This window comes from Sturnus vulgaris, chromosome Z (assembly GCF_052056855.1).
Source record: "Sturnus vulgaris isolate bStuVul1 chromosome Z, bStuVul1.hap1, whole genome shotgun sequence".
Taxonomy (NCBI): domain Eukaryota; kingdom Metazoa; phylum Chordata; class Aves; order Passeriformes; family Sturnidae; genus Sturnus; species Sturnus vulgaris.
This window is the reverse complement of record NC_142283.1, coordinates 64,976,121-64,997,560: the sequence shown is the minus strand read 5'-3', so window position 1 is coordinate 64,997,560 and position 21,440 is coordinate 64,976,121. Positions and strand designations below refer to the sequence as shown.

At 38.1% G+C, this 21,440-nt stretch overlaps 2 protein-coding genes across 4 annotated transcripts in view; one reads left to right on the top strand and one right to left on the bottom strand.

Moving 5' to 3' along the window:
• DHX29 (DExH-box helicase 29) overlaps positions 1-1,847 on the bottom strand; it is a 35,793-nt gene extending 33,946 nt beyond the window's left edge. Inside the window, exon 1 of the mRNA XM_014887009.2 lies at positions 1,647-1,847. Within this exon, the coding sequence (XP_014742495.2) occupies positions 1,647-1,824 (178 nt within the window). The 5' untranslated portion in view covers positions 1,825-1,847. The remainder of the gene's footprint in view (positions 1-1,646) is intronic.
• A 99-nt stretch (positions 1,848-1,946) lies between these two features.
• Positions 1,947-21,440, top strand: part of MTREX (Mtr4 exosome RNA helicase) — a 41,589-nt gene continuing 22,095 nt past the window's right edge. For all 3 annotated transcript variants that reach the window (XR_015799274.1, XR_015799275.1, XM_014887010.2), the window contains exons 1-15: positions 1,947-2,308; positions 2,989-3,120; positions 4,150-4,216; positions 5,862-5,924; positions 6,437-6,549; positions 7,303-7,477; positions 8,427-8,517; positions 8,863-8,987; positions 10,149-10,247; positions 11,035-11,137; positions 11,273-11,404; positions 12,588-12,667; positions 13,304-13,414; positions 14,057-14,158; positions 15,558-15,683. Coding sequence is in view for 1 of the 3 variants with exons in the window: in XM_014887010.2 (XP_014742496.2) it covers positions 2,193-2,308; positions 2,989-3,120; positions 4,150-4,216; positions 5,862-5,924; positions 6,437-6,549; positions 7,303-7,477; positions 8,427-8,517; positions 8,863-8,987; positions 10,149-10,247; positions 11,035-11,137; positions 11,273-11,404; positions 12,588-12,667; positions 13,304-13,414; positions 14,057-14,158; positions 15,558-15,683 (1,635 nt within the window). In the remaining 2 variants the exon portion in view is untranslated. The remainder of the gene's footprint in view (positions 2,309-2,988; positions 3,121-4,149; positions 4,217-5,861; positions 5,925-6,436; positions 6,550-7,302; positions 7,478-8,426; positions 8,518-8,862; positions 8,988-10,148; positions 10,248-11,034; positions 11,138-11,272; positions 11,405-12,587; positions 12,668-13,303; positions 13,415-14,056; positions 14,159-15,557; positions 15,684-21,440) is intronic.

Genomic DNA, 21,440 nt, shown 5'->3' with positions numbered 1-21,440 from the left:
GCACACAGCTTGCTGTTGAATTCAATCACTTTCAAAGCACATACTGTGCCTGATACTGCACAAGCAGAAAGAAACTGAGCAAGGCCACAGCTCCCACCTCTCTGTGTGAACACATGCTGCTCCAAGAGGCACAGCTACCTCCCAATAGGTGGGCTGGGCAGCTCATCCCTGCTGGCAGAACAGCTCTAGGAGAGCCTGCTTTGAGATCAGACCAGGTTTTGGTAACTGCATTTCAGAAAAAGTACGATCCCCTTTGGTCAGGAGATACAAACAGCTGTCAGCACTCAGGATCTACTTCACTGTTTAGAAAATCCGCTTTCATTTCCACTACTGATTTTTCACCACAACCTCAGAGAAAAGCAGGATATTATCCAAAGAGGACTGAGCACCGTGGTTATTGGAGGAATGGAAGACAGAAGAAATACATTTAGTAGAGCCCACACTTGTAAAAGCAGAACAATGAATAGGTTTAGGATACTTATATAAAGAAATTACAAAACTTTTCCTTAACAAGTGGGGATCTCAGATGCCCTGGCCATTGCATGATTTGCTCATGGTCTGCAACACAAGCAAAGCTGGCTTACTGAAAACAGGCATCTCAGTGCTTCAGAATAATAGCTTTTCAGACTGCACTCAGAACAGTCAACCCTCATTTTATCTAAAGCCACAGAAGTGCCTCCAGCCTCGTAACAGGTCTTTCAAGACAGAAAAAGAACGCCAAAATAATCCCAAATCCACACTGTACTTATTTTGTTAATATACAAAATTATCACATACATCAGAACTCTGGGAAAGTGCCTTCCAAACACTTGCTTTACAGGAACTGCTGATAATCTAATAACAAGACTTTCTCTAATTAACTCAACACATCGATGCCACCAATGCTTATCTGCTCAGGGACACCCCTGGCAGCAGAACCACAGAACAGTTAGTTGGAAAGGACCTCTACAGATCATCCAACCCGGAACGGCAGGATCACCTAGAGCAAGCAACACAGGAGTGGATCCAGGTGAGTTCTGCAAGTTTGCAGAGAAGGAGATTCCATGACCTCCATGGGCAGCCGGTTCCAGCGCTCTGCCACCCTCAGTGTACAGGAGCTCTTCCTCCTGTTGAGGTTAAACCTGTCGTGTTACAGTTTTTTGCCTATTGCAGCTCATTCCGGGCACCACTGAAATGAGTTTGGCACCATCCCCTTGGCACGTACTCTTGAAATACTTATATACTTTCCTATGGGCCCCTCTCAGTCTTCTCTGCACAAGCCCAGCTCCCTCAGTCTCTCCTCGTAAGGTGCTGCATCATCTTACTGACTCTCTCCAGTTGTTCATCGTCTTTCCTGTACGGAGCAGCCCAAAATTTGACACACAACAACAGACGTGGTCTCACTACGACCGAGTAGACGGGGAGGACTCCCCCACAGCCTTGACCAGCTAGACAGGCAAGGCGGGCTGTAGCCAGGCCCAACCAGATGCAGAGCGGAGCAATTCCAGCTGCCTCTCCCGACGCTGGGAAACACCAGCCCCAATGGCCGGCCTCTCCCCGTAACGCCGCTGTTCGAGGCAGCCGCACCCGCAGGGACTCCCTGAAGGCACTACTCCTCCAGCCATGGCACGGCACGGCCGCTCCCGGGGCTCTGCGGGCCACAGTACCTTGTTTAACACGCGGCTCCTTGGAGGCGGGCACTGGTCGCGGCGGGGGGGTCCGGCTGGCTGGATCCGTGGCCGCGGCTACCCCGGCCTGTGCGGCGCGGGCTCGGGCGCTGGCGGTGGCGGTAGCGGCCGCATGAGCCGCGCTGCCCGCACGCTGCTTCTTGTTGCGGCCGCCCATGGCGACCCCCCCCGCCACCCTACACGCGCGTACATCCGGGCACCGCGCTCGGCACACCGCCCCCACCGCCTGCCATTGGCCAGCGCCCCCAGCGCATGCGCGCGGGCCGCGCGGCCTGCGTCGGCTTTTCGCACATAAATTTCTCGGAGCGAAGGGCCACGTGTGCACACGGCAAGAGCTCACGGAGGCGTTCGGCGTCGGGACCGAAATCCAGACCGAACTAGGGATCGGGATCCAGCACGGGCTGTGCGGGTGGCTACCGGTGCCCGGGCGTGAGTCTCCGTTTCCCCGCGTGGGGCGGGGTCGGAAGGGTCCTTCTCGCGCGAAGTATCGGGCCCTGAGCGGGGCATTTTGGGAGCGCGGCTAAGATGGCGGAGGCCTTTGGGGATGAGCTCTTCAGCGTGTTCGAGGAGGACGCGGCCGCTGCTGCTTCTGGCACTAAGAAGAGCAAAACGGGCTCCGCCGAGGGTGCCAGGAGGCCGGGGTAAGAGTGCAGAGCCGGGTTGGGGCAGCGGTACTAAAGGTGCTCTGATGGCGGGGTGAGAGCTGTGACTCTGGGCTCGGCTTCTGACGGCGCGTTTTAGCTGCTGAACCCCTTCGGTACCTCGGGAATATCTGTTAGTGTCTGAAGGGAGGGTACCAAGAGGGTGCAGCCAGGCTTTTTTTGGTGGTGCCGAGCAATAGGATAAGAGGCAACAGGCTGAAACTTATGCACCGAAAGTTTCACCTGACCATGAGGAAGAACTTCTTAAGTGCGTGGGTGACTGTGCACTGGAACAGATTGTTCAGAGTTTGTGGAGTCTCCCGTACTGAACATATTTAAGTACAGTCTGGATCCACTCCTAAGCAGTGCACTCTAGGATGTGCTGGGGGTTTGGACCAAGTGACCCGCTGTGGTTGCTTTTGTAATTCTGTGACCCACTTTCCCAGGATCCTTCGCTCCAAAGCTGTAGCCAGCCCTGGCTCTACGGCCAGGTGGGGAGTGTGGGGGTCTGGTGGCCAGCTTATATGGGAACTGGTTTGAAATTCCACGGCTGTTTTTGTGGATGAAGTTACTTGGGTTGTTCCCCAAGTGCAGTTGCCTTCAGGGTATATGTTTTTTTTTTCTAAAAATACATAAATAAATGAGGCAAAACTTAAATTTCTTGTGTGTTTATGTTGCAGAAAACGGTTGGAAGAAAAACCTTCAGTACCAGCAATAGTCAAGCCAAAACGGGAACTTGAGATTGATAGTACTGAAAATGTCATTTTGGGAAAAAAGCCCAAATTGGAAGATGCTTTATCAGAAGATGTTAAGTAAGTGCTTGGCTTAATGTGTAAGGTAGTTCTAGCAAGCCACCCTGGTTGGCCACGTTCCAGTTGGGAATAGTTCATATAAAGTAGTTTGCAATGTTTGCCATTATCTGTTTAAGTGAGAGCATGCTGCCAGTGCAGCCTCAAAAGTGATGAACGCTGGGTGTATTTAAAATAACACGGCACACTTGTAGGTGTTTGCAGTAGAAAATGTTTATGAATTTGTAGTTGCTCATTTGAGTCAGCCAAAGCCATCATGTTGTTTCGTACAGAGCAGGAGATGAGAGGAAGCAGGCCTGCTGTGTACCGTGATGCTGAAAGACATAGTTAGCTTGGGATACAGGAAGAATAAGTTGGAAATAAGACAAAGAAGGCTTTTGAGGCGTGTGAGGTGGTAACTGCATTGTCGTTCAGTCTTTCATGTAAATTTTAGGAAGTTCGACATCAAATTTGCTGTGAGAATCTTTTAAGACTGCTTGAAACATTGTAAACAAAGGATAAATGTATGGAAGCAAAACAGAACCAGAGCCAACATTTTAAGTAATTTTCTGTGTTAGTTGTGTCAGTAATAAACAGTTTCATGCATTGGGATTTCAGTCTCTTCTTGTGGCCATGAGAGAAGGAACTGCTAAAGAAAAGAGGGGCCTTGTCCTCAGGCAGGTGCTTGGGATATTTCAAGCTGCTCTTACTCTGTCTTGACTAGTAGCAGGAGTACAGGTCTAGAATTTTGTTTCATTGTATCCTGAAAAAAGTCCTCACTTAATCATAAAACTTTATTAGTAAATGTGTCCCAAGTGCTGTTTTGTGAGGTGATTTTTGAGTCAATAGCTAAAATAGGTTTATATGGTAGCAAAGTTTAAACTTACAGGTAGTAGTCCTGGCAGTAACCTCTGCAGCCTATCCATGCCAAGACTGCACATTCTTTTTTTTTAATATTGCAGTTAAAGCAGCAGTGAAATTCTACAAGTTCACGTTTATAAAAAAACAGGATTTCTGAATACTTTTTGGCAATCCTAACTCGTATCTTTTTAGTTTGACAGATTTGATGCCTCAAGTAAAGGTGCAGTCTGTGGAAACTGTTGAAGGTTGTACACATGAGGTGAGTGCAGTGAAAAAGTAGATGAAAAATGCAGACTTGTTACAGCTAATTGTGTGTATTACTGCAAGTATAAGTATTCTTTGTTCTGCTTGTAATTAATATATCACAGATTTTTTTAGATCGGAAAAGGCCTTTGAGATTGAGTACAACCCTTTTAACCCAGCACTGCCAAGTCCTACCCTAAACCTTGTTCCAAAGTGCCACATTTACACATCTCTTATGTGGCTTCAAGACTGATAACTACTTTTCTGGACAGCCTGGTCCAGTGCTTGACAACTCTTTTTTTCTAATGTCCAGCCTCCCCATTTACAGTTTAAGGTCATTTAATATTCTCCTTTTGCCTGTTACCTCAGAGAAAAACCTACCCCCCACCTGGGGATGCCTGCAGTGCTATAGAGATGCTGTGGCCCAAGGGCAAGGACCTGGGACTTGACCTTGCTGAATTTTACATCTCTGGTCTTTGCCATTGGTCCAGTCAGTCCTGATCCTTTTGCAAAACTTTCTTGCACTCCAGCAGATACAGTATTTCATGCTATGTTTAAGGTTGTGAAGAGTTTGAAGTCTGTATCTGACACTGAGCATACACAAAACGCACTTGGAAAATTTAGTAGAATACCTTACCAGAAGGAATTTCAGTCATACTTAGTGATGAGCATTGTGAAAGACTCAGTGATAATGTTGATAGGTTTCCATATTTGTAAGATACCAAGAACATTTGAGGAGAAAAACCTACTGGTTGGTAAAACAGGTTTCTGTTCATAGTGTGATCAGTGCATTGAAGTATTCTGCTATTCTAGTTCAAGAATGAAAGACTTCTAAAGTTGATTCTTGTTGAAAAATATATTTCGGTAAAAATGAAAAATTAAGTTTTTTTAATGTGCAAAGTAATAAAATCTACCCATTTTCAAATTGTGGATATACATAAATACAAATTCAAATACGAAAAATACAAACTATTAATGCTTTCTTAAATTATTATTTTCTTGAATCGTCCTGCATTCATATATGACTATCAGAAAGAGTTTGTGTGAGACTCAAATATGTAAATTTTAACTTCTTTGTATTGTTATGGTATTTTCTCTTCTGTGCTGCTTTCCAGAACTAACTCAAGTTAATTAGGGTCACAATCAAGGTCTTGGTATCATCGGACTTCTGTAATTAGGGAACTGTTTATAAAGTGCTGATCAGGGTTCTAAAGCCTGTGTGTACACAGTTTTTGTTATTTTGAGATGTCTGGTAAAGGTTTGCCATCACTTAGTAACTAAAGAAGGTTTATGTATTTAAAGTGAATGAATATCAGATATTGAACAGAACGGGAATGTTACCAGTATAAATACAGTGTATTGGGAAAGAGAATGTTAACAAAGTGAGCTCGGTAATTGCTTCAAACATGCACTGGCCAGATGACATGATTGTGTCTCGGCTGAGAAGTGTTCCAAGGTAGGTGAAGCAGTAATACCTCACACAAGACAGTAGGGATATGGGAGAAGCTACACTGTTGTTGAGGCAGGAGAATATGAGATTGATTGAAAAACTCTTGAGAGGAAGAAATGAGCCCTTGACACATATGCTTCACCTTGCCAGAAATGTCACTGCTGTGGACACAGAAATTTGCAACTGTTTTTATTTTAAATGTGTTTTGTAGGTTGCACTTCCAGCAAATGAAGAATTCACAGGTCTGAAGCCAAGAACTGGAAAAGCTGCAAAAGTATGTGGTAGATTCCATTTATTTTTCTTTTTGTACATACTTTACATAGTAAGTGAGAGTAGAGGGCAAAAATTATGTACTTTGTCAGTAAGGTCTGTAAAAGATAGTCTGTCATAAATAAAATTCATGCTTCTGTAATTAAAATTTCAAAGAGAAAATTATGTGGTTGAATGAAGTGGATAGGCTGTTATGATGCCCATTCTTTCTGTAACATCAGACAGGTGCAGCATTCTAGTTCTCTTCCTAAGATGGTAAATTAGCAAAGATTAAGCCATCAGGGCAAGATTTTTATTTGCTGTGCCAACAAGACATGAGCAAAGATTAGATGTGGTATGAGATAAAAGTATTTAAATACAAAGTCATTGCATAATACTGGGTTAAGATCAGCAAAAATTACAAGTATCTGCAGTATTTAATTTCTGCCTCTAATTTACACACTAGGTTAGTCAGAAAATTAGTTAGATATAAGTGTGTCTTATACTTCTGTAACGTTTTTACTTTTTTCTGTCTAGGAATATCCATTTATTCTTGATGCCTTCCAGAGAGAAGCTATTCTTTGTGTAGATAATAACCAGTCTGTGTTAGTGTCAGCTCACACATCAGCTGGTAAAACTGTCTGTGCTGAGTAAGTACTTTTCTAACAGACTCTAATGAAAGAACAGTGTGAAGTCCCTTCTGTCACTTTCTTGAACCATCACTAGCTGTTGCGTCCCAATTTCTTGATACAACATTCAGCCTATCAGTGTTAAAATTGAATTGTCTACTCTTGAATATAAAAAGTACATTTTTCATTATTTACTGGGTAGTGAAAGGCTTAATTTGTGTTTAAACTTAGCTTTTACTTTTGAACTGTCAAGGTGTTACTGTATAGATTGAAATGGAAGTTTCTTCAATACAGATTTCTGTAAATTTGAAAAAATATCTGTTTTCTAGCCCCTGGCTAGAGCTAGTAAGGACTTTCTTTTGTGTGTTCTTTTGCTTTGTTAGAAGCAGTGGTTTGATTTAGTCAGCAACTTCTCTGTCACGGTTTGGTTCAGACCTTAAGTGAGAAGTGAAATGTACATGAAGATATATTAGAACATGGGTTCAAGTAATAATCGTTTTGTTGTGACACAATGACAGCTTTTTAATTAAACTACATGTAGTCTTGTGTCCATAAAAATCAACTAACTTGGTGTTTAAAGATTTGTCACTCTCAAGAGATGCATGTGTAGTTGCACTGAACTTAATCTGGATATGAAATGCTAGATTAGAGCATGGATTTAGATGCTGTGTATCGTTCTCTTGGTGTTCTGAATTGCACAGTTTCTTTTGTTCCTAAGCGAAGTAATACTCTGTCTTCCTGACAGCTATTAATATGGATATTGTTTCAATACAGGTATGCAATTGCCCTGGCTTTGAGGGAAAAGCAGCGTGTGATATTTACAAGTCCAATTAAAGCTTTGAGTAATCAGAAGTACCGTGAGATGTATGAAGAATTTCAGGATGTTGGTTTGATGACTGGGGATGTCACCATTAATCCTACAGCTTCTTGTTTGGTAATGACAACTGAGGTAAGATCAGACATTAATTCTTGATTGATGTTTCCTCCTACCCTTTCTGATTGGGAAGGTCCATTTTAAAAGACTAAAGCAGCCTTGTTAGGGTAGAAAACGTTCTAAAGTTCGTTATGACCCATTATGATTATGAATGTTTTAACTTCCGGCTATTTAAAAAGTTAGGTGAATCTCTGTGAATTTATGCTTTTGAACTATAAGTCAGGAACTTCTAATTCTAATGTGGAAAAGGTCAGAATTTAATTTCCTGAGGGCTCAAGACATTGAGTATTCTGTAGATGTGAAATTCTGAAAGTCAGATTTCCTAAATCTCGTGTTCAGCATTTTGTTCTTGAAGGGCAAAACAGGGAGACCAAAATTATTGAAGGATAGTCGAGTGGTTCACAGTAGGTTCTAGAACTCCAGGAATATGTACTTTTTCACCTTTGGAAACAAAGGGCTGTTTTCAGTGTTTTCTCACGTTCCTGTTGTAGAACTGCAACCATGAGTTGGAATTTTCCTCTTTTTGCCTTTACTTCAAAGGAACAGGCATAACGTTGTTAGGGAAAGATTGGAGAGATTTGAATTATTTGATTTCTGACAAAAGATTTCCTCTTAATCACAGAGAGGTTATATATCAGGATGAGGTAAAAAGAGGGCTTGGCAGAAGTAGATCTGTAGAGCTGTAAGAATTACCTGCCAGTGGAAGCTTGGAGAAATAAGGTGTTTCATTCTTTCATGTTCCTTTCAGAGAAACCAGTTTTTCTCAGGTAGTGGGATTGCTAGATTGAAATGAGTCTGAAAGCATCTCAAAACCTATCTTTAAATGCTTTTATGTTTTGTGCAAAATATGATTGTGTATGTCCATGTAAATGTCAACTAAAAATTCTGGCAGTTTCTTATTGATGTCCACGTAACATGACAGTTATTTCATGCGAAGGGACTCAACTTTTACTTCCTTTTCTAGATCTTGAGAAGTATGCTTTACAGGGGGTCTGAGGTTATGCGTGAAGTTGCGTGGGTTATTTTTGATGAAATTCACTACATGAGAGATACAGGTATCATATGTTTCCTATATCTATTTTCTGATCTTTGTACTTGAAAAAGAACAATTTCTTTTTCTTTTGAAGAATTAAGTCTTACTTTCTCTTTTAAAATTTGTCATATTTATGTATAAATAATTCATAATTTGTTTCCTACTGAATTTATATAATTATGTGTTGCAGTTTATATTCTTTGCCAAAGCAGAAACTGCGTTGAGGGCTTTTAATATAACCCCTTGTATAGAGGAGATTTATTTTATTTTTTGTCTTACTTTGGTTTTAAGCATGCTTTTCTTTGCCTTCAGGGATGAGAAACATACTTTGATCTCATAAATTTCCCATATGTCTTTCCATTTTCAGAGCGTGGTGTGGTTTGGGAAGAGACTATTATTTTGCTTCCAGATAATGTACATTATGTGTTCCTTTCTGCAACTATTCCAAATGCCCGTCAGTTTGCTGAATGGATCTGCCATCTTCACAAACAGGTTATATTTCTGATATGCTGCACCTCTATACTTTTTGTCTTGTAGTATAATACTGTCTGTTTGGTTGATAACTGGACCTCTGAGTATCTTTTTAGTCATTTTATTGCTTATAGGTGATAATGTAGATCTCTCCTGGCTTCTCTAGCTGTATTCCTGGTTTTGCTTCTGAATGACATTAGAGCTGTTTCTTAATGTTTTCCACAGTTTAGGCACCTGCTTGATTTCAGCAAACATTCTGAGTTATGAAACATGGTGAGCATACAGTCGCTTTCTGAGGGCTGATAGACAAGATGTTGTTGGGAGAAATCAGCTCAGAAGCTCTGTAAAAGGCCATGTAGAAATCAAAAGCAAATCTTTGATCCATGGGAAATACTATATATACTTGCAAACAAGTGAGAAATGTAATATTTAAGACATCTATTCTGTCCTGGAACCTTTAGGTTTTAAATTCTATTCTGTTCTTTTCTAAGACATACTTCTATAGCAAAGACTTTGTGAATTAGAACTGGGGAATTTGTTATCAACAAGACGTTGGTCCAATTTCAAAAATACCCTGGGAGGTTAATTCTTACTTTCTTTATGATCGAGGGAGTATAATATAAAAGATGTCTATTTAAGCTTAGCTCAAAACCTTGACTTTGTGTTGCAGACCATTAGACTGCAGGGTTTTAAAATGCAGAATTATGAAATATTTAGTGTTTTAAGGTGTGGGGTTTTTTCCTACAAAAGCTTTCTCAATGCATCAAAACCTTGAATGCTCATGAAAGTCTACTGTGAATCTTTCTTAGGTGTTTCAATAATACTTCAGGCATTTTTTTTACACAATAGAATTAACAGGTTTTCTTTTGATTTTAGAAGATGTTAATATTTCAAGTCTATCTAATAATGCTGAAAGAAATACTGGCCGTCTTTACGTTTTGTGTTCATGAGAGAGTTTTTGTAGCTAACTTGTGTTCTAAAACATTTGCAAAATTTCGTTTTCTTAAGCCATGTCATTAGTACAAATTCCATATTCAGGAAAGTAAATCTGTAATCATAGTTTCTGAAAACCTTACTTTCTGGTCTTTAGAAAGTTGCATTTTAATATATATTGGATTTTCCATCAAGCAAGTGATACTACAATGCAATTATAAAATATTTATGTGAATTCTTTCTTTATAGCCTTGCCATGTGATTTATACTGACTATAGACCGACTCCACTGCAGCATTATATATTTCCAGCAGGAGGAGATGGACTCCATCTGGTTGTTGATGAAAATGTAAGGAATGCTCATTTTGTCTGAAAGATTGCTTGAAAGATTGCTTCCCTCACTTAACTGTCAAAAGCTTGAGCTCTTGCAAAATTTGGATAGGATGTATAAAGGTTGTTTTTGTTAAAATTAAATACAAGTGAGTAATGGTGATCTCTGAATTTCTTTTAGATTTTTTTGAGTATTACACAAGATATTGGTTTTATTATCTAATGTCATGCAATCAGCTGAGTAATACTTCCCTGTCTTAAGTGGCCACATCCTTGCTTGTTCTCTAGAATGGTTGGTGCTTTCTGTAAATCTGCAAAGTAGTTGATGTTCCTTGTACTGTTTCTTGCTCAAAAGAAAACGGAGTGGTATATAAATTTGACTTTAGTCGAGAGAGCAAAATGTTTTTGTTTCTTTAGGTGTTTTTGAACTAAATACTTGTTTAAAATTTATCATTAGCTTGCACAACAGTAGCTAATGCCATAAGCATTAGTGCTTCACTTGAAGATAGGTCTTCATTGGGCAGTGTAGTTTAATGTGCACATTCCTGAAAGTCAGTTCTGGTACTGTGTCATTCAGTAGGTCTGGCATGGTGGGTAGTGTGGTGGATAGAACAATGAGCAGTAACTACAGAAACATACCAGTGTAATTCTGGGCTGTGACACTGACCTGGAAAACGTTTTTGATAGCTTATGCTTTGTTTTTCTTTCTACCTGTGTATATATGGGGTGATGACATTGGCTCTGCAAAGTACTAAGTATTTTTTGAGTGGGCTGTGTAAATAACTATTTACTATTTTTGCATTTAGGGAGATTTCAGAGAAGATAATTTTAATACAGCAATGCAGGTGCTTAGAGATGCAGGAGACTTAGCAAAAGGGGATCAGAAAGGCAGGAAAGGAGGAACAAAAGGTGAGTTTGAACCTGAGGTAATTTTTGGTATAAATATTTTTAAAAGTTCTATGCAAGTTGTGCTTGTTTCTCAATTACTCCCTAAGACGCTTTTTATTGTAAAATTTAATTTAAATTAATATAATCTTTCTCCAGGTCCTTCAAATGTTTTTAAGATTGTAAAGATGATCATGGAAAGGAATTTCCAACCTGTCATTATTTTCAGCTTCAGTAAGAAAGACTGTGAAGCCTATGCACTCCAGATGACAAAGTTAGATTTCAATACAGGTACAGATAAATCCTGTCGAATTCTATTCACAGATGTAGTTTGATGTGAAATATTACTTTTCCTGTTGAACATTCTGTGTAAAACCAAGTGGAAAATACAAAGTGTTTTTTTCATTTATTATGCTGGTACCTCAGGCTGTATTCAGTAGGAAGTATTGTTGTCCAGGGTACTTGATCATTGCAATGTCGAACTGTTCATTGATTTTAAACTCTATTTTTTGCTCCAGTATGCTGTTTCTTGTAATAATAACACATGAGTTCCTAGAAAATTCTGTCTATAATGGGATAAGGCTGATCATAAAAAAAGTATTGCCTGAAATTTTCATGCTACATTCATTAAAAAAAAGTGAATTCCCGAAGTCCAAACAACTGTGTAACAAACCACTAGACTGCTCTTTCTCAGCAATGCAATCCAGTTTCTTTATTTCCTTCTTCCCCTTGCTCCTCAAAGTAACAACCAAAAGGTAAACAAAGAAGATTTTTTTCATCTTGGACTAAGACCAAGCTTCTCAAATAAGTCGAAGCTCATTGCTTCTTTGAAATCTAAAGAGTTTTAAGAAAAATACGAAATTTGTTGGAAATCAACGTACTATTTCATGTTTGTGAGCTGTTCAGGGTTCTTACCTGCTTACTTGCTCAAATCTTTGCTCGTTTTGGTTCAGTGTGGTAGGATAATGCAGATGTTTCTGTCAGAAAATTTAAAGATGTGTAAATGCAGAGGTGCAGTTTCATGTTTTCTTTAGAATCACACCTTTGACTGTATATTCTTAATACTCATTTTACTTAGTCGAAAGGGTTCTGGAGTTAACAGGGAAGAGCCTATATGCACATGCAGACAGGGACTAGTAAGTGAAAGAGGAACAGGGGAGAATTATAAAATATGCAGGGAGCCCGTAAGGCTGAAGTGGCTACTTGGAAGTAGCTGAAGTTTGGATTGTTCTGAAAAGTTTGTTCCAGTTTTCTTTTCCCTGATCATCTGCTTCAGGTTGCCATTTGACTTCTCTAAGCCTATTGAAATCTTGATTGCCTGACCCAGTGTAGATGATTTTGTGTAGACTTCAGAGTATTCCACTCACTTCTTATTATACGCTTTTGTAAATGTTAGAATGTGATATCACTAATACCATTTACATCTGGTATTAGTCTTCTGCATTTAGTAATAACTTACAAATTGCCTTTTTAGATGAAGAAAAGAAAATGGTTGAAGAAGTCTTCAATAATGCAATTGATTGTCTCTCAGATGAAGACAAAAAGCTTCCTCAGGTGAGTTTTGATTGAAAAGGGTTATTTTGAATAGAGTTGAATTGCTGCTGTCCTCTTTTCTGCAACTTGTAAAGCTGTAGGTTTTGTAGAGGGTACAGAAATTATAAAACTGGATAATCTCATTCATCTCCCCAGATTTTAATATCTCCTGCATTGCTTCTTGTCATTATGAAAGAGTTGATAAGGATTCTTTCCAGTTGTAATTCCAGCAGATGATGTATATCAGAATTAACAGTGAAGTTCCTACCTCTTGTTTTATTTTTTCCAATGATGTTTCTTAAGTAAGCGTAAGAGTATAAAGAGGTAGACCTAGGTTAAAGCAGTCTGGAAATAGTTCAAGTGGGCATGCAGTATGCACTTACTGGTTATTGATTGCTGAGGCTTTCAAGAAGTTGCATTGATGTATTTGCAATCTAATTTATTGTATAATGAATAAGCATAGTGATGTTTTCTCATCTTTACAGTGGAAAAATTTAAGCTTCTAAGCAGAGTATTACAAGATTGAAGGGATAGTTATTTTAAGTTGGGAGGTAGTGAATTACATGAACACTAAGGACAATGTTGAGGCTTTCCATACAACTTCTAGTAACAAAATGCTAAAATTTGTTTCCTGGTCTTTTGGGTGTTTCTTCCCAGGTTGAACATGTGCTTCCCCTTCTGAAGCGAGGAATTGGTATTCATCATGGTGGTTTGCTTCCTATCTTAAAAGAAACCATAGAAATCCTTTTCTCAGAGGGCCTAATAAAGGTATTTTTCATGTCCATCTATAGTTTGTTGCGAATACATGGCTGGTAATCCTGAAAATCCAGGAAGTACACCTTAGCTCAGGGTGTATGCTAGTATTACAACAGAGTTCTACACAATTGCAGCTGTAGTTTTAAGTGTTCCAGAGTTTATTCACAAGTATTTGAGCTTACAGTGTCCGACTTAAATATTTTCTATTTTATGTCACATCTTGTTCCTGTATATGACTGTGCACACTTACCAAGCTGGTTGTTGGTTGTTCTAAGGACAAATACTCAGAAATATGTAACCTTAGATGAAAGTTGTGGTGGATTTTTTTTTTTTTGGATAACTAACTCATATTTTCTTCTTGCAAATTTGAATATTGAATTAATTACTATTATTGATTAATATAATTTTTAGTCCATCATGTTTTCTTCTGAAGTCTTTCACATGGTCCCATCTATTTAATTTTTCATGCTTTCCCAGGAAAAATAAGGGAAAACAGAAAGCTGGTTTTGATCCAGTTTTTAAGTATGGAATATGCCTGTGGTCCCTGTATTGACTGCACAGATACATTAAAATCCAGGAAGGTTGTGTGTAGCAATCTCGGACTATTTTCATGTTTGCTTTTTTTCCTTGTTTAACTTCAGTCTGTTTATTTAGGCCTTATTTGCAACGGAGACTTTTGCTATGGGAATTAATATGCCAGCCAGAACTGTGCTGTTTACAAGTGCCAGTAAATTTGATGGGAAAGATTTCCGATGGGTAAGTGATAAAGAGGTTCTGTAGAATAACTGAATTATTTTAACTTTATTACGATTGAATTTACTCTTGATGTGTTCACCTCAATGCTTTGTAGAAAATGTAGGAAATACTTTTTCTTTAAAAATTCTTTGTCTTGTCCATTTATAGTTTATAGACAAATTTCTGAAGACAAGGTTCCTCACATTATCCATGAGCTTGTTTCATAGATACATCGAAAGGGAATGAAATACGGTTAGCCACAGACATTGGATTATACAAAGACTTCCACACAGTTTTGGAAAAAGTATGCAGAAGTCTTAGTACAATCCAATGTCTGTGGATAACTGTATTTCATTCCCTTTTGATGTAAGACCTAGATATTTTATTCTGTATCAGAGAACTCTGAAGAAAGTGGGCTTCATATCGTATCGTAATGATGGCTAATTTTGACAGACCCAAGAAAATAGGTCATTTACCTTGGAGTGTTGTTTTCTTACATCAGAATTTTTTGCATAGTTAGAAAATTTTAGACATGAAAACCAGGTATGTGGTTTAATTAAAATAAAAATGAGGTCTTGCAAGTCATTGCAGCAAGGTTTCCTAAGAGCCAAGGCTCATCCTTCAATGGTGGGAAAATTGTGGTGAACAGAACAAGTGACTTGACCTATGTGTTATGAAGTAAACATTTCTTCAGTCTTAGTTTGGGCTGTTCAGTCTCAGTATTTTCATTGTGTGTCTGTGAGATGTATATATAAGAATGGCTTACCTTTGAGATAGCAGAAATGTGGAACTACTGAAATTATGTAGCACAGTTTGCTTAAGTAGCTTTTGAAATCTGACCTAAAGTGAAACTTGGAGTTATTGAGAATGCAGTTCTACAGCTGACAGAACCCCTGTTTTATTCCTTGCTGAGACATAGGTCACCAATTGTAGCTGCCTCTTGTCAATGTCCAGTTGTTTGTAAACTCTTCCATTTCAGGGTGAGGAGGCATAAAAATACTCCTTTTTCAAGTATCAGTATATTAATGTTACTCTTGGATAATTTGAATTAAATGATATATTATTTGAAAATTATGGAGATGCATTATCAGTATCTCCACCATGTTCAGCAACCTTCTATTATAAAAGACGTTAATAAAATGGGTTTTTTGCTTATTAAAATGATGCACTGTGATACAGAACTATAAGAGCATTAGTTAACTTTTGCTGCTGACTTATATTATTCATACTCATGGAGTTGTATTTTTTCATGGTAATTTTGACTAATGAAGTCAACCTGTGATAACTCTTTGATAACTTGGATAATTCTTCTTTGCTAATTTTTATACATCATATCATGTACTGTGCAATTGTAATTAGCACATTGTGTTCCCGCTATTTTCTTGATGTTTGTTAATTTCTTGTTCTCATTTTGTTGTAGATATCCTCAGGTGAATACATTCAAATGTCAGGTCGTGCAGGACGCCGAGGTATGGATGACAGAGGAATAGTAATTCTTATGGTGGATGAAAAAATGAGTCCAACAATTGGCAAGCAGCTTTTGAAGGTCGGAGAGACATTATTTTTTCTAATCTCCCAACAAGATTATGCTTTCTTGAGTAATGTTATGTGGAAAATTATTTACCTTTGACTGAAAGATCATGCAGGTGGAAGATGACAACTTCTAAAATTTGCTTTCAGTGAATTCTCATAGGAGTTTGTGAAGCAAAGTCGGAAGATTAATATTCTTATTTGTACAAAAGAAGTATCATCCTTCTTTGTGTAAAAGAGCTATCAGACATGACAGGTAGAACTTTATCCTGTTTTTCTAGCGATAGTACTACTACTGTAGTATTGTTTGTTTCTTGCTGACTGCCGTCAGTTTAAGTGTTATGGTGAACTAGGAAAAGGTTTGAGCTTTCACAGGAGTTACTAAATTCTTGACTTTGTCATGAAATAAAACTTTGTTTATGGACTGTCAGTGATAGAAAAAATGGACAAGGTCATGCAAAAATGAGGTACATTCAGTAAAGAAGAGTGAAATGGCTGTCAGTGTGCTAAAATCAGCTATAGTGAAGCTGACAGTTCTTGCAGAAAATGTGAATTTTGGAAACTTAAGAGGTTGAAAAATTCACTCCTAGTTGAGATGGGCATTAAATTACAGGACAATGCCAAACTCTAATGGGAGTTGTTACATATTATTACCTTCTTGCTTTATAATTTGAATATGAAATACTGTACTCATTACAGTTATATTTAAATTCCATGGCAAAAATAACCACGAAGTAGTACAATAATCTATTGTGTGAGTTGCCTGTCTTAGGGTGCTTACATTAATTGCGTACACATGCTGAAATTGAAAACTTGGGGACTTAGACTGCATTCTATTTAGGAGCTATATTATAGCCTTGGTGCAAATAGCAAGTCACTTGTGTTAAAACAGCATTTACAGTATTACTATACTTGTAAATTATGAGAATCATCTCAAGTCAGTATCAAGCTATATTAACAAAAGGCATGTAGTTATTGCCAAAAAAAAAGATGCCAATGTTTTTTTCAGGCAAATTAAGAACAAGGGGAGAAGTACTGATGTGGCTGCTGTTAATTATGCAGATGTGTATTCTTTCTTGTGTGTTTTGATTGGTCAGTGCTACGTGTTAATCCATAATATATTATATCTTTAAATATGACATTACATGTACCTTTTACACTTCAAGAAGGTAGTATTTACGTTCTTAAAGTCTGAATTTTCATGAATGCTGCATTATGGCTGACTAACCAGCAATCAGTGAAATAAATTTCAGAAATATTAATTGTATGGTAGCATTAGGTTTTGTGTTAATTTCTTAGTCTTGATTTGATTTGTGTTTTCTCAGTGGAGTGCACATATATTTATTTCTTCACGTGCAGTCTTAATGTGTGTGTACGTCTCTGATGTATGAACACCAAGTTTTTAGCTGGGATTTTGTGAGTTTTTAAGACTTTAAGAAAACAGATGTAATTTTGTGTCACACCTACTTTTAAAAAGGTTTTACACATTTGTGCTTCCTTAGCTGGAAAATAAACAGCAGGATATACAAAATTGGAGAAGCAAAAGAGAATCGTTGTAAATAGTCCTTAGTAAAAAAGTCCCCGAAAAGGTTAATTTGTATGAAATAATTGTTAATAGCTTAAGTAAAAATGGTATTTTTGTTCTCATACTTTAAGGATTATAAGCTCACATATTCAGAAGGTGGAGTTTTTTTTAAAGTTTGAAAATTCAGTAGTTGAGAACTATAGAACTTGATCAGAATTAAGACACAAAAAGAAGTAGTAGATCACTTACTTTTTCTGATACTGCCTCTGGAGTTTTTGTCTAGATTTTAAGGAAATAGTAAAGAATTCTTCCTTCATTGATACTATGACTCCATTGATATTTTTTTTTTTTTTGCCCCCTTTGAATTAAAAGGAAATAAATAGGAAAAATAATGGCTTTTGCTTTTTGTGTTACGACTTGCTTCTTCTCCACTGATCTAAATGAATTCATGTATTTCATTAATTTTTGAAGCTACTTCACTTGTGAAAAAAGATTGACTTTTGGATTTTTCTGAAAAAGATCAGACGTGGCTAAAATGAAGATACTGATGTTTCTGTAGCTTCTGTAACTATTTAGCCACTTGTTATAAAGGCAGTAAAAGTAACCTTTTATGAAATGAGCAGTACAGCACAAAAAAAGCCTCTTATTTTTCTTCTTAAATACAAAGTATCTAGAGGGAATTCCATGTCAAGCAGGCCAAGAAAATCAATACAGACTCAAATTTCTACTACATTTACAATTCATAGTTATCATTAAGTATGTCTCAGTTGATTTTCCTTACTGATGGTATTTGTTGGTAATAAGATCCTGGTCGTGCCTAGTGGTAGTATTCTGCTTTCAGGATAAGCTAAAGATTTATTGGAAAAACTCCAGAAGAAATAAATTAGCCTTCTTGAGAATGATATAACATTTACATATAACATTTTTGTCATAGCCCTTCAACCCTGATGGGTGTCTGATCCAAAGTATTCCCAGAAGATTCCTAGTGCAAAACATCTAGGAATCTGGTTGTCAGCTGCCTCCTGTCTCCGATGGTGAAGTGGGAGCTTTGAGCGTATTGGTACCAGCAGCATTGCTGCAGCTGTGCTGCTTGGCTGTGGCAGTGTTCATTGCAACATTGTATACTGTACTCCAGACTTAGATTCAGCATTCCATTCTTAGATGGAGTTCTTGCAAGGGAGTTTTGTAAATATTTCTTAAACTCAGTGTAATGTTCATTTGTCTTCTGCAGTGTAACTGGATTTCTTTGTTTATCCTTAGCATTGTTTATCCTTAGCATTTACTTGACCATGGAATATTTAGTAAACTGGTGACTTGCATGAATCTGTAAACTTACATGCTTACAAGACTATTGGGGCAGCTTTCTGAAGATGGTAAATTGTAATTGTACTTTTGCATGATACTAAGAAGTATTCGATTGGAAATTGTTTGTTTCCTTACTTAAAATCTTTAGCTATATTGTGTTAGTTTAGGTAGGAAATGTAAAGCTTCTTCTTGATGCTAGATAGTCTTTGAAACCAGTGCAGCATCTCTCCAGTTGGAACTTGGCCATGCTAAAAGGATGTATTCCTGCAGAGAGAGCTGAGTTACTCAACAGTGGTAATTTGTTATGTCTCTAAAAGACAAAAATCTTGAGCTAATTATGTTACCAGAAAGAATGATTGTACTCTGAAGGAAAATGTGCTACATAAGTAAGTTTTTCAACTTTGAATTGGAGCCTATCAGTGCTTTGCATCTACTTACTTGACCACAGGAGAAGACAGATGGATTGAAAATTTCTAAGAAAACATAGAATCATCAAAGTTGAAAGAGACCTTTAAGATCACTGAGTCCAACTGTCAACCCAGCATTTACCAGTGCAAGCCCTAAACCACTAAACCATATTCCCCAGTGCTAAATCCAGACACCTCTAAAACACCTCCAGGGGTGGTAACTCCACCTCCTCCCAGGCAGCCTGTTCCAGTGCTTTACCAGCCTAACAGTGAAAAAATGGTTGCTAATATCTAAGCTGAGTATCTCCTGTCTCAGTTTAAGGCCATTTCCTTGTGTTTGCTCCGTGTAGGCACAGTAGAAGATACTGTACCCAACCTTACTAACATCCTCCTTTCAGGCAGTTGTAGAAGGCAATGAGGGTTCCCCTAAACCTCCACTTCTCCAGGATAAACACCCACAGCTCCCTCAGGTGTTTCTCAGAAGATGTGATCTCTTGGTGCTCCACGAGCCTTGTTGTTGTTCTCTGTGCACATGATCCAGCACTTTAAAGTCCTTTTTGAAGTTAGGGGCTCAGAACTGAACGCAGGACTCTGAGGTGTTGACCTCATCAATGTCAATCCTTTCCGCAGTCCTGCTGGCTACCCTGTCTCTGATACAGGAATGCATTTGTCTGCCAAGGTAAAAAATGCCTCGGCATGCTTTCTTGTCTTTTGCCTATGGAAAATAAAGTGCTCCAATGCCAAGCTGCAGGAGATACTCCACTCGCTACATCTAGTTCTTTGGCAGGGCCTTCATTTTATAAAGCTGGCTGTACTGGCCTTATTTGGCCTATATGCTGCTGCTAGAAGTCTTTGCACTTTGTTTCAGTTCTTCCAATTTTTTTACTGTACCAGGCAAATGAGCATAAGAGCAATTGAGACAGTTCAACAGTTTCCTCTGCAGACATCAGCTTAGCATGCTATCTTAATTACACTATGGTACTTTGGTTTGACTCAGAAGCTACTGCTGGGGGGGCAAAAGCTTCAGGAGTTGAGAAATTTACCAAATCCTGCATCAGGAGGGAAGTACTAGAGCTGGAGGTTGGCACTAATACGTGTTGGAAAAGAGATTGCAAAATCTAAAGTAATTGTCACTAGTGGTGAGGATAGTAAAATGTTCTTCTAAAGTTGTGGATCACGATGAAACATGTGTTTTGGATACTTCATTTGGAGACTTCATTTGGATAAAAATAATTTTAATGAGAAATTATTGTTTTACTGTAAACTGCCAACCTTTTCTTATTCCTGTGAAGCACACATTGCAGGAATTTTTCAGGCTTTGATTCAGGAAGGTACTTAACTTCCAACCTTGATTTTAAATTGCCTTAAAAGTGAACAAGATTCTAGTATGAATTCACAGAGATTAGGGAAATGGATAATCAAATACCTTTGTGAACAGGGTCGCAGTTGTGTATATAATTATGTAAGTTAGCAGATGGAAGAGAACACAAATAGCTGTTCTTGCTGATGCTTGCAAGCAAAATGTAGGAAAATGGGGTGCGTCAAATGGTGTGTAAAATGGCTTGTCATTCTTGAACTTCACCTTAAGATTTTAAAGAGCCTGTAGGACTAAGCTAATGGGTTTTATTTATTAATACCGCAAAATATTTCAAGTTTTATTAGTTGTCTGTGGAAAGCAGTTTTCCTCCAGACTTTTGGAAAATTTGTTTTGCTAAACTCATCACTGTGAATGTGAGTGCATTTTGGCTAAACTAGATTTTCTTTGCCTTCTTGTTCTTAGAATGAAAAGGGTAGTTGTGAGATGAAGAGATGATAAAAAGGTACTTTTAAAAATGTATTTTTATATTAACCTTGTATAGAAGGAGGTAGTCAGCTAGTTTCTTCTTGAAGATAGAGATACCATTTGCTTTTTCCAAAAACAAGGAGAAGACCAGAACTTGGAGTTACCAGCCTGAAGTAAAACTAATGATGGCTGCAGCAGTTGTCTACTGTACTAGAGAGGGTAAATGGCTGAAAAATTCTGTCATTCAGAACTGACTTGAGAAGGTAGTATTTGCAGGCGAGAGAAACACAGGTACATTGCTTTCCTTTTGAGTTTCTGGAGCATTTGTTGAATCCCAGCCTGAGGTATTTTCACCAAAGCCTGCTGAAGCAGTGTTTTGCTACCCACAGGGGCTTCTCTTTGTGCTGGTTTAAGTGGTTTTGGGGCAAAGCAGTGAGCCAGATTGGTAATACATTTGTGCTTAAAATAGCTGTTTATCATTGTCTGTTAAAAACAACCTCACTGAAGAGTTTTTTTTTAATTTATTGATTTTGCAGTTGTGTTAATGCAGCTCAGGGTAATTCGGCTATCAATCTAACTGGATGTTTTGGGTTTTTTTATATTTCTGTGAGAGCACTGAATACTCGTGTGGTTATTTTATTACTGATATATGGAAAAAGTACGTTGTTATTTCACAAGAGATGTCTGTGTCTTACATATCAAGCAGTTACTTACATTTTTATTTAATTAGAGTTTTAATAGAAATTTGTAATG